Genomic DNA, 17,252 nt, shown 5'->3' with positions numbered 1-17,252 from the left:
AAATAACAATATACCTTAAATATCATCTTGGAGTCTTTTGATTTTTCAATTGAAGTAGAAATTTCCCTGAAATAAATAAGTGTGCAAATTAGAATACTGCTAATAAGGAACCAGAAAATCAGTTACTTCAGCAACTTCTATACTTACATAGATTCTTCCTGACTATACTGAGAAAATAAAGTATCTTGTGAAACATCCAGATTATTATACATGGCAGGAATATCAAACCTGAAAAAGATTTTAAAACTAACTTTAATATTGTATCTATTAAGTCTCTCAATTGTGTCTGACTCTGCATCCACATGAACTGTAGCCCACCAGACTCCTCTGTCCATGGAATTCTCCATGCAAGAATACTGGAATGGATAGCCATTTCCTTCTGCAGGGGATCTTTCTAACTCAAGGATCAAACCTAGATTTCCTGCATTGCAGGCAGATTCTTTACTGCTTGAGCAACCAGGGAAGCCCCCTGAGAGTACCCTGAATAACAAGGAGATCAAACTACTCAATCCTAAAGGAAATCAACCCTGAATATTCATTGGAAGGACTAATGCTGAAGTTGAAACTCCAATACTTTGGTCACCTGATGCAAACAGCAGACTCACTGGAAACGACCCTGATGCTGGCAAAGATTGAGGGCAGGAGAAACAGAGGGCAACAGAAGATGAGACAGATGGATGGTATCAACGACACAATGGACATGAGTTGGAGCAAACTTGGGGAGACAGTGAAGGACACGGAAGCCTGGTGTGCTGTAGTCTATGAGGTTGCAAAGAGACATGACTTAGCCACTAAACAACTTCAATATTTGATATTCTTACAACTAAGCTTACAATTCTACATCTAGTTACCTTTTAAGAACAATATAAAATCAAGTCTTAGATACCTATTTCCCAGATTTTCCATGAAACCATTTCCCTGATCTTTCAAGACCTTAATAAACTGATTCAATTTAGGAACACTGGTGCATTTCCAGATAGCCTGACACACTATGAAATGTAGCTATGTACAATCTTTTTGACATTTAAAATACAGTACAATATACCAGTATCTTAGTTCTAAACTCAAAATTATGGTTTGCAGCATGAAATCTAAATCTAAGCACAGAAAACTCAATTCAAGATAAAAGTACTACAAACCTCTTTGTTTTGAGTACTTCTTTCTGGTGTTCAGTTAGTATTCTTTCCTTTGTTTCTTTTCCTTCTGGAGGTATAAACACAAAGTCAGTAGACTTTTCTTCTTCCAAAGGCATTTCACTCTTTGCTTTTGGAGTTGAAGACTCTAGTTTCAACTGGAAATTGAAACAGTAAATGCACATTTTGAGTTTCTAAATTATTTTCCAATACATCAATCAATCTCTCTTTGGTACTCTGATAGTGGTTTTGATGATGACTAGGAAGTTTGAAGTTCAAACCTATAGAATATTCCTGGATAATTACAATTAGTACAATGTCCCTAGCTTTTCATTCTGCCTGTATTAAATACTCAGAAAATAAAATTACACCTCTTTGGGTGTTCATTGGAAGGACTGATGCTAAAGCTGAAACTTCCAATACTCTGGCCACCTCATGTGAAGAGTTGACTCACTGGAAAAGACCCTGATGCTGGGAGGGATTGGGGGCAGGAGGAGAAGCGGACGACAGAGGATGAGATGGCTGGATGGCATCACTGACTCGATGGGCATGAGTTTGAGTAAACTCCGGGAGTTTGTGACGGACAGGGAGACCTGGTGTGTTGCGATTCACGGGGTCGCAAAGAGTCGGACACGACTGAGCGACTGAACTGAACTGAACTGAAGAAGTAGGCAAGTGTGTGGTTACCAGGGAAGCATGGGCAAGTATGTTTTTCAGCCCAACATGCAGACATCAAGTGGTTTGGCAGGAAAAAAGTACATCTGTGATTTCAAGTTGAAGCACAAACTACTCAAGTAAAAGCTGCCAAAATCATATGCCCGACATACTAATATTGGTACCCAATGTCACTTTTACAAATTTCAGCACAGCTGTTTTCATTTTACTTTATAATTCTACAAGACTATGTCAAAGTTATTCTTTAAAAATATTTTCCTTTCATTTTCCCAGAGCCATGGTCTCGAGATTCTAGAATAACCCCTTTACTGGAGGTCTTAGAAGAAAGACTATCTGAAACTTGGTTAATTTGCCACTAGTTACTAGATATTTAGTTCTATACATGAGGTTATGACAAATGTCTTATGTAGGCATTCTCTTTCTAGTCAATAAAAGAAGTTTTAAAATATTTTCCTTTCATCCTACCTAAGTTATTCAAATCTAGTTTCATTCTATCTAAAGAGGGTTACTGCCTGGAGTAATTATACTAAATAAACACTCAGTACTATGCAGATGTAACTTTACTAAGAAGTAATCATTTCCCAAAGTGTCAAGATTTCCATACCATCTTAGTAATTCTTTGTAGGCCAAACTATATTTCCCTACAATCCCATCATTTAGTTTTTAACAGCTTTTTCTTCCAGTTAGAAGTTGTATATTCTCAAGCTGGTATATATTTTAATCTTAAGAGTTCTACTAAATACACTTTGGAAAAACATACTTTAGCTGGTGGTTTCACACTGTCTTTTGTATCCTTTGTTTGTGCCAAAAAAGAATCTCTTTTTCCACTTGATTTTCTTTCCATGCCACTTATCTTCATATTTAATTGTGAATTTTCTGTCTGTTTTTATAAAAATAAAACAATTTCATTATGTGCAAATGTTTTTTATTTATCCTTTTCACATTGGTAATTACAGTGTAATCAACATTTGTTTCAAATTTGAGTATTCAAATCTACTAGATCATGTCAAAGAAAACAGAGCCATTGTCTAATACAGTAACAGCTAAATAAATTTGGTGTCACAACTTATACAGCATTAGTTTTGCATCATTTAATTTAATAAATTCTAAAATAAGCTATACCAAATAAATATTCTAAAAACAAATTACTGGACTCAAATAGCCCACTTATTACTGGAAACTTTTCTAACAGAAAAACCTAAACTATAACACTTTAAACAATAAAACATACATGACAGAAAACACTATCAGGCCCTCCTAACAGAATATATGGCTTTTTCGAGCCATATTACACTGAATGAGTCTCAAAAAGTCTAGGTAATTTTCTGATGAGAATTTTAATTTTATCCAAAAAACATAACTAAATAAGAGTACTTAGCTATAACGTTTTCTCTTACAGGTTCTAAACAAATAATAGCTAGACTCATTTGCTGTTGAATAGGAACAAAATGTCTAAGTGTTCTACCTGATGAGTACGTAGTACTTTTATCTTTACTCCTTAATCTTTATAGTCATCTAGTATTATTAACCACAGTAACCTTGTTCCAAATGGAAAATGTGGTATCAATGATTTGTTTCTCTAACAGAAGGAATGAGATTTAATGGAAAGAAATGAGAAAATGAAGTGTAGCTCTTAATAGTAACTAGAATTCCTAGTTTATACAAAGCAACATTTAATCATATCTTAATAATTTTGACCTTTGTAAAATAATACATGAAGTGCCAGTTTTTTAAAATAAAAGATCATTAATGAATAAGAATCAGGTATTATTTACATGAAAATCTATGGTGAAATTTACTGCCTTTTAATTTGTAAGTTTTCTAGGCCACACAACTAACTGCATGCAAAACCCCTATGTTGTAGAACTCTTCTGTTCAGGTTTTACTTGTTTTATCACTTCAATAGAACAGTCTTAAGCTTCTGTCCTTTTTAAAATTACACTGATATCCAATAAATGACTCAAACATCATATAAAAGTAAATAAAAACATGTCCCCCAACTTACTGTATCTGAATATGGTCCACTGGATTCCTCCATAATTTCAACATTTTCCAAACCAGGCAATAAAAGCAGAGATTTTTGTTTGGCTTGTTTTAGTATTGGCCTTCAAAAATAAAGAAATAAATAAATATACTTTGAATTAAGTAGTACTGAGGGCACATTAACAAGAACAGTTCAATTACATACAACTTTAAAGGGATAAAACACATCCTGCTTAAGACTGTTTCTTATTCTACATCTATAAAACAGGGAGAAATTTACAGACAATATTAGAATTTATCACTAAACTCTTCAGTTTCTGAATTTTATTTCTTTAAAAACTTCTCAAACTTTCCAAATTTTTACCATAAAATTTCAAACAAGAGCAGACTGTCACATTAAATACGTATCAGCTAGATTTAATAGCCATCAGCTTCCTGCCCCTTGCTGGAAACTCCTTTTGTTAAGCTTAATGTGAAACTGCTTTTTATGTTTCTAAAACTAAGTTTATTCTAAGGACCAAAGCAAAGGGTCAAATAATTTTAATAATTACCATGTACTCCAAATAAGAATATTCTAACTAGGAAATCCTCTGCAGTGATTCTACATAAGGATTTATGTTAAAACCGAAATGTCAATTTACATAATCAGAACAGAGTAACTATATAAAGTTTTATTGTTAGCATACTTTAACTCCTCAGGATAAATCAACATCGTCACTTTAGCAAATGTGGCATTCCAGAACTGAGCACTTTGTTTTCTTATCTGTTTATTCTTGTGTGAAAATATTATGCATAATAATGGCGAGATCTGTTCAAGAAGTTCACTGTCATAAGTTCCAGTGTAGCTGACATGTAGACAAGCAATAATTTCTCCTAGTAGCTTTTCTAACTAGGAAAAAGAAAAAGTTCATTAGGGCAACACTTTGTAATGTTACTTTTGAAAGAGAAAAAATAAAAGCACAAAGCATACTAAACAACTCACAGAGTATGTTATCATTTCAATTTTTAAAACTCAAATGACTTTTTAAAAATTTTTATTATTTTTGACTGTGCTTCGTCTTTGTTGCTGCACAGGCTTTTCTCCAGTTGCACAGAATGGGTGGGGGCTACTCTTCAGTTGTGGTGCCCGGGCTTCTCGTTGGGGTGACTCCTGTTGTGGAGCACGAGCTCTAGAGCACACAGGCTTCAGCTGTTGCAGCACGTAAGCTCAGCAGTTGCAGCTCCAGGGCTCTAGAGCACTGGCTCAGGAGCTGTGGCATGTAAACTTATTTGTTCCGCAAGATGCAGGATCTGCATTGGCAGGCAGACTTTTTACCACTGAGCCACCGGGAAGTCCTCAAACGGCTTTTTAAAAGCTCTCATCACCTTCAATATATAATATTCTTTATAAGCTGACAAGAATTTACTTTATTGATAGAACATCTTCAATTCAAGTTTACTTTCCATTAACAGAAGAAATTTGTTTTCACATAAATTATGAGATTAATAGTTGCCTAACCTTGGAGCCAATTACCTTCATACACAAAAGAAAGAGACAGGAGTAGCTGAGTTATAGGAACGTAAGGCAATATTATTAAATCATGAATGATCCTTGGATTATACCCATTTCATATCAAAAGTTCATTAAAATTAAAGTATAATGATATCCCTTTAAAACAATCAGCAGAATTATATTGAAGGGAGACATTTAAATTCTAAACTTTTTCTTCATGAAAGTATGTTTTATGAACAATATCTATTTTTACCTTGTTGTTCATACAACTATACACTTTAGGAACTTCATCAAACCTAGAAGAAAAACAGAGTACCGTTTATATTTTAGAACATCAAACCTAGAAACATTGTAATGCAGCCAAAAACAGACGTGTAGTGATACAAAAAGGTGCCCAAAGACTTAACAAACAATGTCAAACTGCAAACATTAAACATGAAACAAACCTGTCTTTTAACACAAGAGTTAAAGAAAAACATCTGGAATAGACCTCAAAGTATTATTACTAATCACTTGTTTCTATGCTTTTTAAAAAGCATATTTTTGATGAAGTTTAAGGACTAAAAAAGACTCAAAAACTTAATGAATTTGAAGTTCCATTAAATCTGGTCCTAACGCTTCCTTTGTGTTTATGAAAAACAGGCTGTATTATGACTGAACCACATAAGCTTGCTATAAAGAACACTGATGAATTCTCTCAAAATGCTTCTTTAAAATACGTTAGTTGGGATTTTTCATGGTTTTTCTCTTAAATACTGCTTGTGTTGGTTCAACTGCAAAAGGTAATATAAAACAAACTTCTGGAGAGTAATTCAGATATTTAAATGCACATACTTTTTGAACCAATAATTTCATTTTAGGGCCCTATTCTGCAGGAATAGTGGCAAATGGTTTATATACAAATATATTGACCTGTGATATTGTTAGTTATGAGAGAAAAGACTAGAAAACATGTCCAACAGGAAATTGGGTAAAGCGTCATGGAGTCCTGTGCAGACATTAAAAACAATGAGAGGTTAAGTGAGTATCATATACTTAACTGCTAAGTAGTATGTCAAGTCACATAAATTATATATTTAACATGTAAGATTTTTGTATTAACAATTCTGTAAAGAGATGCACTAAAGTAAAAAGAGTGCTGGATTAAGAATGAAAAATTAAGGGACTTCCAATTTCTACCTCGTATTTTATTATTTGAGGTATCTTTTTAACAAAAGCATAGTTTCATATATTATCATCTCCAGTAAGCTTTAACGATTAAGATCTTTAACAACACAGCTGATATGACAACAACAAAAGTTTGCTACCCATATCTAGTTATATATGTTTAAGTCTAAGAGCTATTAAGGCAAAATACTTACCTTGAGTTTTCATAAAATAATGCCAGAGGTCTTGCTAAAGCTGCAAATATTTTCCGGATCATAGAAGGCAGAGAAATACGTCCAAGTACACTGGAAAGAATGCTGGTGATCGAGTTGCCAATAGTGAGGAGGGTATCAGAATGTACTTCCTTGAGGCTCAGTGTGTGGAAAGAATAGATCACTCTCACAATAAGTTTAAATAAAGAAGCCAGCTTCCCTAAAGGTTCCTTCTTCTTTTTGGACCAATCTGAAGGTCTCTGTGGTGCTAAGATACAATTAAACAGTGACAGCTTTTAGAATTAATGGTAATTAAAGCAAACTAATGTAATTAAATGACACAATATGATCCACTACTTCAGGAAACAGTGTTTTAAGCAAGAAGCATCAATGGATGAAAAACTCATGAATCAAACTCTGCTGAGTAACAAGATATTTATGAAGTCTCAAAGTACTTGCCACAAAACATTAATTTATTAATTATAAGTGACTCCTAATGAATTTTATAGTGTAAAACTGACAGATATGATCTTAATCAAATAGTAAATGTTATCATCATCAACAGTGGGACAAACTGACTTATATGCCTGTTGACATAATGCACTGATAAGAAAATACCGAATCACTTCTGTAGCATCCCCATAAAGAAATAAAATCTCAATTAAATATTAAGGAAATACTGATAAACCCCAATTGAGAGACCTTCAGAATCTAACCTTGTCTTACTTCACTTCTAATGGTCATGAAAGACAAGAATTGGGAAATATTTTAGATCAAAGACTTGTCTTAAAAGTGCTGTGAAATGTTCTAGGAAATAAAAAATAGAAAAGGGGGTGGGGGTGAAAAGAAGACAGAAGAATCAACTGACAACTGAGGAATCCTAGTAAAAAATATCTAGTGTCTTTATTTAATTTTTGCAATGTTTCTCTAAAACAAATATTACAAGTAAAAGTTATCAAAAACTCTCAAAGTGATCCTTATGCATATTTATGAATAATAACAATTTTATTTCAACTATTTGTAAATTTTGTTTCCTCTCAGCTTGTGCTGGCTGTTTTTAGATATCTCCCCTAGTTTCAATAAATTTAAACAGCCAGGAACACCTCTTGCAAGACAAGGACTGAAAGCAAAAAACATTTCTAATTCTGGGTTTACAGATCATAGATAGAAATGATATTCAGTTAATTCTAATTTTTCAGAAGTTAACAAAACATGTTACACTTTCAACATAGGGATCATCATCTATGCCTTATCAAACTTCAGGGGCTTAAAAAATATATTCTAATATCATTTGCTATATAACCTTTCTATAGCTCAAGTATTTAGAGAATTTTAATTTCCCTGACAAAGAGGTAATCAGATTAAGTATTGCTCAGTCTGAAGGGGGACTAAGACTAAAGAAAAAAATCTATTTCTGTGACTTGAGGCTGGGATGCTTTAATTACCAAACAAGTTTCTCTGTATTACTATAAAAATGAAACACCCCAAAAAAAGGCACCAAAAACGACCTCCACCACAAAAAAACCCTGCAAATATTTTATGTTCTAGAAATCTTTACACTAATACAAAGAAAGATCTTATTAAAGGAAAATTGAGTATGTTCTCACTCTTTAAACAGGAAAAGTAACCTTTAAACAAAATATTTTTTGTTATTAGAAGGTTCTTTTCTATTTAGTATGATCATATATAATCACTGATAGAAAATATATAATTTCAAAGAACCAATTAGTACATTAAAACAGCTCATATTACAAAATAATTTAGAAATAATCAAGGCATATAGTTATGAAAATAAGACTTGTTAAGATTTCAATTGCTGAATTTTATACAGTTAATAACTGTGTTACACTTTTAGAATCATTTTAAACTTCCTATAAAACCACAACCAATTAACCACCACCATGATTTTCTATGCAATTTAATATCAATTCAATGATTATTTCAGATAAGGCTATCAAATAAGAACATTTTAACTAAGTTCAAGCTTTTTGCCCAGGTAATCCCTTGTAACCAGATGGAGTAAGTAAAATCATCTGTATTATTAGGCAATCTCTAAATAGGACAAAATTTGTTTCTGCATCAAAAAAAGGAGTTATACATTGCAGGGGTGGGTGAGAGAGATACATGGAGAGAGGGAAAGACAGCAAGTATGTGAACTAGCAAAATAACGTGGTTATATAACATTAAATGTAGGTAAAATGAGGTGAGAAAAGCTATTACAATTTGCCCTGATACAATTCAGACAGCCTTGCTTATGAAATACTGAATGAACAAATAAAATACTTACATTTAGTTTTGGGTTGATATTTAATATTATATGGTGAAAAGTCAATACAATCAACCATTACAGTAATAATATGAGTGATCCTATCCAAGAACAATAAATTCTGGAAAAGAAGAGTTAGGTATTACATTACAATCTTTTTAACTAATGGCACGGTTTATAAAACTTGTAAGCATGAATAAAAAATATACACTAACTCCCATGTATGACATACAGTGACACACACCATAGCTTATGCCATTTAAGATACATTAACTATATGTGTGTGTGTTAGTCCTTCGTTGTGTTCAACTCTTTGTGACCCCATGGACTGCAACCTGCCAGGCTCCTCCACCCCTGGAATTCTCCAGGCAGGAACACTTGAGTAGGTTGCCATTTCCTTCTCCAATTAACTATATGGTTATGACTATCTTCCCGTTATCTGCTGTGTGCCAAGTATTCAATACTATATCTTTTTTCCCCTCAATACTGAAATGGAAGTGTTCACTAAACCCAGAAAAACCAAACATAAAAAAGTTGCTAAGCTCCCTGATATTCTTTCCATCTCCCTCCTCAGATCCAAATGAAACAGAAGAAAGGAAATCCCAGTACAACCAGTCAAGAACATCTCAAAACAAAACAAAAACAAAACAAAAAACCCCAGTGAGCTTTCATAGAAGAAACTGAGTAACAAGACAAAGGAAGGGTTCTGAGAAAAAGATGTGATCATTATTAGAAAAACCATATGGGTGAAAGACTACTGAAATTAAAGTTCTATACATTTGCCCTTCCTTTATTCTCCAATACTGTTCACTTGTCCAGTTCACTGGACTAATTCACAGGTCTACAAAGACAACCTTCCCCAGTGGATATTAAGCACCAAGAAGGGGAAGGGACAGCCCACCTCGCCTGTTAACCTATGAATACCACATGGAAGAAGGTTCAGTCCAAATGACAATCTACACACCCATACAGAAAAGATATTAAAGATCTAGATGCTTCCATCTTGATCACAATTACAAGGCAAAGCTTCCTCGTAACTACGATTTGCTATCAAAGCCAGATAAACAGGACTTCTCTCCTGGGTTAGGAAACACATTCCAGCCAATAATATTGCTCAATATAACCTTTATTGTCAAATATGAAGAAGGTGTGTTAAATACCAACAGAACTAATCAACAAGAGGTAATAACAGAAACATAAGAAAATACCCTCAAAGGTAAGAGGAAATCATATTCACTTAAAAACATTAAATGTAAAAAATAAAATTAAAAAACACTTCAGCATTTAAATCAAAAGATGGACACAGAAATATCAACCTCCCAGAAAGCAGTACCAGAAATAAAGCAAAACACAGATATAGAGAAAGAAGAGACACAGATGATGACACCTGAAGACCTCAGCACTTTTCCCTCAGATGAAGGCACAGCTCCTTATATTGAAAGGATCTACCAAGTACTTAAAACAACAATTTTAAAAGATGCCTCAAGACACAACCTTGGTGAAATGTCTAAATTCCAAAGGCAAAAAGAAAACCCTAAACTTAAAAAACAGGTTGATAATAACAAAATTAGTATCAAATGATGAATTTGAAACAGCAGCAGTACCAAAAATAATAGTCTTAGATGTGTATTTTGTCAGTCAGTAAGTCAGTTCAGTCACTCAGTCGTGTCTGACTCTTTGCAACCCCATGAATCGCAGCACGCCAGGCCTCCCTGTCCATCACAAACTCCTGGAGTCTACTCAAACTCCTGCCCGTAGAATCGGTGATGCCATCCAGCCATCTCATCCTCTGTCGTCCCCTCCTCCTCCTGCCCACAATCCCTCCCCAGCATCAGGGTCTTCTCCAATGAGTCAACTCTTCGCATGAGGTGACCAAATTATTGGAGTTTCAGCTTCAGCATCAGTCCTTCCAATGAACACCCAGGACTGATCTCCTTTAGGATGGACTGGTTGGATCTCATTGCAGTCCAAGGGACTCTCACAGAAAATGAAAAACTTTATAGAAAATGGAACAAATGAGCCTATCTTTAACTTCAGAGCTGTGATAAAAATTTTTCTGGAACCTAAAAATTGTAACTAATTGGTTACATATTTGACAAGGAGTTATTAGTCACATATATGTTTATCATTTCTACAATATAAACACTGGAAAATGAGGAACTCCAATCTCACAAATGAAGGTTATCTGCAAAAATCTTAAAACACTAATCTACAATGTTTTAAAAGAATTTCACTGTGACCAAGAAGAGACTCTCAAGGACACAAAATTGGTTTAATATACAGAAGTGTACATTAACAAGAGATTTCATACATGCCAGTAGTAACCAAGTACAGGCAGGGAAGAGACCATTTATACTAGCTGAAAAACAACTATAAATCCCCCCAAATCAATCAAGCTAGGTTAAGTTTAGAACTAAAAAAATATTTCTGAACAGAAAAACTCAATGTTATAGATATAAATTATTTTCCAAATTAATCTCTGAATGCAATATAACCAATCAATGCCAAGCAAAATCCCAACAGGGTATTTTATAAAATTTAGGAAGATTATAAACTTCTTCAGAAGAGAACAAAATGTAAGTCCATCCAACACAAGAATTTAAAGGCAAAAACCAAGGGTCAAGCTTTTCCCTAAAAATCACAAAAACATTAAACAAGTTCACTGTCTCTGCGGCCAGTAACAGCACACTTTTAAAGCCACTCTAACAAATACTATGCTATCAAAATTCCATAATCAGAACTGAAACTTTATAACTATCTCTACTCTTCTCAGCAGGGTAACCACTATCAAGGACTAGAAATCTTTTCAAATTAAAAAAATGCATGCTTCAGAGTAATAAATACAATAAATTTCAACTAGGAAGAACACTGTATTCATATATATATGTGCATATAAATATATAACTTAGTGGTTTATTCTAGAATGATACATATCAAACTGCTGACAGCAGTTACTCTTTTTATAGAGTAAGGGAAAGGTGTGAATAGGAACCTACATTTTTAAGACCACAAATTTACAAAGGACAGACTTTAAAAAGTTAATAGGTATATAAATTTAAGACCAGAAACTATAAAACTCATAGAGGAAAACATAGGCAGAACACTGCAAGACACAAATCACAGCAAGATCTTCTATGACCCACCTCCCAAAGTAATGGAAATAAAAGCAAAAATAAACAAGGGAGACCTAATTAAACTTAAAAACATTTGCACAGCAAAGGAAACTATAAACAAGGTGAAAAGACAACACTCAGAATGGGTGAAAGTAATAGCAAATGAAACAACTGACAAAGAATTTCCAAAGTATACAACCAGCTCATACAACTCAACACCAGAAAAACCCAATCAAAAAGTGGGAAAATCACCTAAACAGACATTTCTCCAAAGAAAACATATGGATAGCTAATAAATACAGTGAAAAGATCTTCAACACTGCTCATTATTAGAGAAATGAAAATCAAAACTACCATGAGGTGTCACCTCCATGAGTCAGAATGGCCATCACTAAAAACTCCACAAACAATAAATGCTGGAGAGGGTGTAGTGAAAAGGGAAGCTTCTTACACTGTTGGTGGGAATGTAGATTGATAGTCACTATAGAAGACAATGTGGTGACTCCTTAAAAAACTAAGAATAAAACCATCATTATTACCCAGTAAACTCACTACTCGTCAATATACACTGAGGAAACCAAAACTGAAAAAGACCCATCTACCCCAGTGTTGTGAGAATTGAACTATAAAGCAAGTTGAGCGCCAAAGAATTGATGCTTTTGAACTGTGATGTTGGAGAAGACTCTTGAGAGTCCCTTGGACAGCAAGGAGATCCAACAGTCCATCCTAAAGGAAATCAGGCCTGAATATTCATTGGAAGGACTGATGCTGAAGCTGAAACTCCAATACTTTGGCCACCTGATGCAAAGAACTGACTCATCTGAAAAGACCCTGATGCTGGGAAAGATTCAAGGAGGGAGTAGAAGGGGATGACAGAGGATGAGATGGTTGGATGGCATCACCAATTCAATGGACATGAGTTTGAGTAAACTCCAGGAGCTGGTGATGGACAGGGAGGCCTGGTGTGCTGCAGTCCATGGAGTTGCAAGAGTCAGACACGACTGAGAGGCTGAACTGAACCCCAATGTTTACTGTAGCACTATTTACATTAGCTTGTACAAAGAAGCAGACTAGATGTCCATAGACAGATGAATGGATAAAGAAGCTGTGGTACATACTTTTTCTCAACTGCACAAGGAATATCCTCCAGGAAAGGCCACGTCCTGGACCACAAATCAAGCCCTGGTAAATTTCTAAGAATTGAAATCATTTCAAGCATTTTTTCTGATCACAATGCTGTAAGATTAGATTATCAACTACAGGGGGAAAAAAGGTAAAAATAACAAACATATGGAGGCTAAATAACACTTCTTAATAAGGATCACTAAGGAAATCAAAATATGCATAGGAACAAATGATAATGAAAATACAACAATCCAAAACCTATGGGATTCAGTGAAAGTGTTAAGCGGGAAGTTCATCACAATACAAGGCTACCTCAGGAAACTAGAGAAACATCAAATCAACAACCTAACCTTACACTAAAAGCAACTAGAAAAAGAACAAAAAAAAAAAAAAAAAAAACAAAAAAACCCAGTTAGTAGAATGAAAAGAAATCACAAAATTCAGAGCAGGAATAAATGGGGAAAAAAATGGAGACTATAGCTAAGATAAATAAAACTAAAAGCTGGATCTTTGAGACAATAAAATAGATAAACCATTAGCCATACTCACCAAGACAAAAAGGGAAAAGTCTCAAATCAATAAAATTAGAAATGAAAATGGAGAAATTACAACACAGAAATACCAAAGAACATTAAGACACTACTATGAGCAACTGTATGCCCATAAAATGGACAACTTGGAAGAAATGGACAAATTCTTAGAAAAGTGTAACCTTCCAAAACTGAACCAGGAACAAACAGACTTCCGATAAACAAAAGCCCAGGACCAGATGGCTTCACAGGTTAATTCCACCAAAAATTTAGAGAAGAGCTAACACCTATCCTACTCAAACTCTTCCAGAAAATTGCAGAGGAAGGAAAACTCCCAAACTCATTCTATGAGGCCACCATCACCCTGATACCACAACCCAGATGAAGATGCCACACACAAAAGAGAAAACTACAGGTTGGTATCACTGATAAACATAGATGCAAAAATCAACAAAGTTCAAGCAAACAGAATCCAACAACATATCAAAACGATCATACATCATGATCAAGCAGGCTTTATTTATTCCAGGGATACAAGGATTCTTCAATATTTGCAAAATCAATGTGATACACCATACTAACAAATTGAAAGATAAAAACCATGTGATTATTTCTATACATGCAGAAAAAGCCTTTGACAAAATTCAAACCTATTGATGATAAAAACTCCAGAACATAATAAAAGCCAGATATGACAAACTCACAGCAAGCATTATTCTCAATGGTGACAAAAAGGAAGGCTTTTACTCTAAAATCAGGAACAAGACAAGGGTACCCACTCTCACCACTACCATTCAACAGTTTTGGAAGTCCTAGCCACAGCAATCAGAGAAGAAATAAAAGGCATTCAGATTGTAAAAGTAGTAGTAAACTCTATTTGCAAATAACAAGATCCTCTATATAGAAAACCCTAAAGATGCCACCAGAAAATTATTAGAGCTCATCAACAAATATAGTAAAGTCACAGGATATAAAATTAATACACAGAAATCCCTTGCATCCCTATATGCTTACAATGAAAAATCAGAAAAAGAAATTATGGAAACAACACCATTCACCACTGCAACAAAAAGAATAAAATACTTAGGAATAAATTAACTTAAAGAAACAAAAAACTTGTATACAGAAAACTATAAAACACTGATGAAAGAAATCAAAGATGACACAAACAGATGGAGAAATATACCATGTTCTTAAGACTGGAAGAATCAATATAGTAAAAATGAATATACTACCCAAAGCAATCTATATTCAATTTTTTTTTTTGAACAAAAAAATTTCACAATTTATATGGAGACACAAAAGACCCCAAATATCTAAAGCAATCCTCTAGGAAGAGAAGAATGGAGCTGGAGGAATCAACCTTCCTGACTTCAGACTATACTATACTACAAAGCTACAGTATAGTACTGGCACAAAGACAGAAATATAGATCAATGGAACAAAATAGAAAGTCTGGAGATAAACCCATACATGGACACCGTACCTTTGACAGAGGCGGCAAAAAAATGTACAATGGAGAAAAGACAATCTCTTCAACAAGTGGTGCTGGGAAAACTGATCAACTACATGTAAAAGAATGAAACCAGAACATTTTCTACCACCACACAAAAATAAATGCAAAATGGATTAAAGACCCAAATGTAACACCAGAAACTGTAAAACTCTTAAGGGAAAACAAAGGCAGAACACTCGATGACATAAATCACAGCAAGATCTTCTATGACCCACCTCCCAGAGAAACAGAAATAAAAACAAAAATAAACAAATGGGAACTAACTTAAAAGCTTTTGCAGGAAAACTTTAAGCAAGGTAAAAACACAGTCCTCAGAATGGGAGAAAATAATAGCATATACAACTGGCAAATAATTAATCTCCAAAATACACAAGCAGCTCAATACCAAAAAAATGAACCCAATCAGAAAGTGGGCAAAAGACCTAAACAGACATTTTTTCAAAGACATACAGATGGCTAATAAATACATGAAAAGATGCTCAACATCACTCATGATTAGAGAAATGCAAATCAAAACCACAATGAGACATCACTGCACACAGGTCAGAACCGCCATCATCAGAAAGTCTACAAACAATAAATGCTGGAGAGGGTGTGGAGAACAGGGAACCCTCTTACATTGTTGGTTCAAATGCAAACTGGTACAGCCACTGTGGAAAACAGTATGGAGATTCCTTAAAAATCTGGGAACAGAACTGCCGTACGACCCAGCAATGTTACTGCTGGGCATATATTCTGAGGAAACCAGAACTGAAAGAGCAACCTAAAGTCCTTTGGCAGATGAATGGATAAGAAACTTGTGGTACACAGACACAATGGAGTATTATTCAGTTACAAAAAGGAACACATTTGAATCTGTTCTAATGAGGTGGATGAACCTGGAGCCTACTATACAGAGTAAAGTCAGTCAGAAAGAGCAAGAAAAATATTGTATACTATCGCATATATATAAAATTTAGAAAGACAGTATTGACAATTTTACTTTCATGGCAGCAAAGACAACACAGATGTACAGAAGAGACTTTTGGACTCGGCAGAAGGCAATGATAGGATGATTTGAGAGAGTAACATTGAAAAACATATGTAAAACACTACTATATGTAAAACAGATGGCCTGTGCGAATTCGATGCATGAAGCAGGGCACCCAAAGCTGGTACTCTGGGACAACCCAGAGGGATAGGGTGGGGAGGAAGGTGGGTGAGGGCTCAGGATGGGGGGGTGGGCCACGTGTATGGCCAATTAATGTTGATGTATAGCAAAAAACATCACAATATTATAATTATCATCCAATTAAACAAAAACAAAAAACTAGGAATAGAACTACCATATGCCCCAGCAATCCCACTACTAGGCATATACCCTGAGGAAACCAAAACTGAAAAAGACACATGTAACCCAATGTTCTCACTGCAGCACTATTTACAACAGCTAGGAAATAGAAGCAAACTAGACGTTCACAGACAAATGAATGGATAAAGCAGCTGTGGTACATAAATACAATGGAATACTACTCAGCCATAAAAAGGAACATATTTGAGTCAGTTCTAATGAGGTGGATGAACCTAGAGCCTATTATACAGAGTGAAGTAAGTTAGAAGCAGAAAAACAAATATCGTACATCAATGCATATATATGGAATCTAGAAAGATGGTACTGATGAACCTATCTGCAGGGCAGTGATGGAGATGCAGATGTAGAGAACAGATTTATGGACAAGGGTGTGGGGAAGGAGAATGTGGGATCAATGGAGAGAATAACATGAAAACTACTAAGTTGCTTTAGCTGTGTGCAACTCTTTGCAACCCTATGAACAGTTGAGCCTGCCAGGCTCTGTCCATGGGACTTTTCAGGCAAGAATACTGGAGTGGGATGCCATGTCCTCCTCCCAGGGATCTTCCTGACCCAGGAATCAAACCACATTTCTTACATTACATGTACTAGCAAGCAGGTTCTTTAACACTAGCACCACCTGGGAAGCCCAACATATACACTACCATATGTAAAATTACACAGCCAGTGGGAATTTGTTGAATAACTCAAGAAACTCAAACCAGGGCTCA

The 17,252-nt window shown here is 34.8% G+C and overlaps 1 protein-coding gene across 5 annotated transcripts in view; it reads right to left on the bottom strand.

Moving 5' to 3' along the window:
* The window catches only part of RIF1 (replication timing regulatory factor 1), a 56,715-nt gene that overhangs the window by 12,321 nt on the left and 27,142 nt on the right, over nucleotides 1-17,252 (bottom strand). For all 5 annotated transcript variants that reach the window (XM_065931523.1, XM_065931520.1, XM_065931525.1 and 2 more), the window contains exons 21-29: nucleotides 8,929-9,028; nucleotides 6,645-6,909; nucleotides 5,537-5,579; nucleotides 4,478-4,680; nucleotides 3,814-3,913; nucleotides 2,569-2,688; nucleotides 1,140-1,291; nucleotides 148-228; nucleotides 15-66 (exon numbers count right to left, since the gene is read on the bottom strand). In XM_065931523.1, the coding sequence (XP_065787595.1) occupies nucleotides 15-66; nucleotides 148-228; nucleotides 1,140-1,291; nucleotides 2,569-2,688; nucleotides 3,814-3,913; nucleotides 4,478-4,680; nucleotides 5,537-5,579; nucleotides 6,645-6,909; nucleotides 8,929-9,028 (1,116 nt within the window). The remainder of the gene's footprint in view (nucleotides 1-14; nucleotides 67-147; nucleotides 229-1,139; nucleotides 1,292-2,568; nucleotides 2,689-3,813; nucleotides 3,914-4,477; nucleotides 4,681-5,536; nucleotides 5,580-6,644; nucleotides 6,910-8,928; nucleotides 9,029-17,252) is intronic.

The sequence above is a fragment of the Muntiacus reevesi genome, chromosome 3 (assembly GCF_963930625.1).
Source record: "Muntiacus reevesi chromosome 3, mMunRee1.1, whole genome shotgun sequence".
Lineage (NCBI taxonomy): Eukaryota > Metazoa > Chordata > Mammalia > Artiodactyla > Cervidae > Muntiacus > Muntiacus reevesi.
The sequence above is the reverse complement of the archived record's forward strand: the minus strand, read 5'-3'. Positions and strand labels throughout refer to the sequence as shown.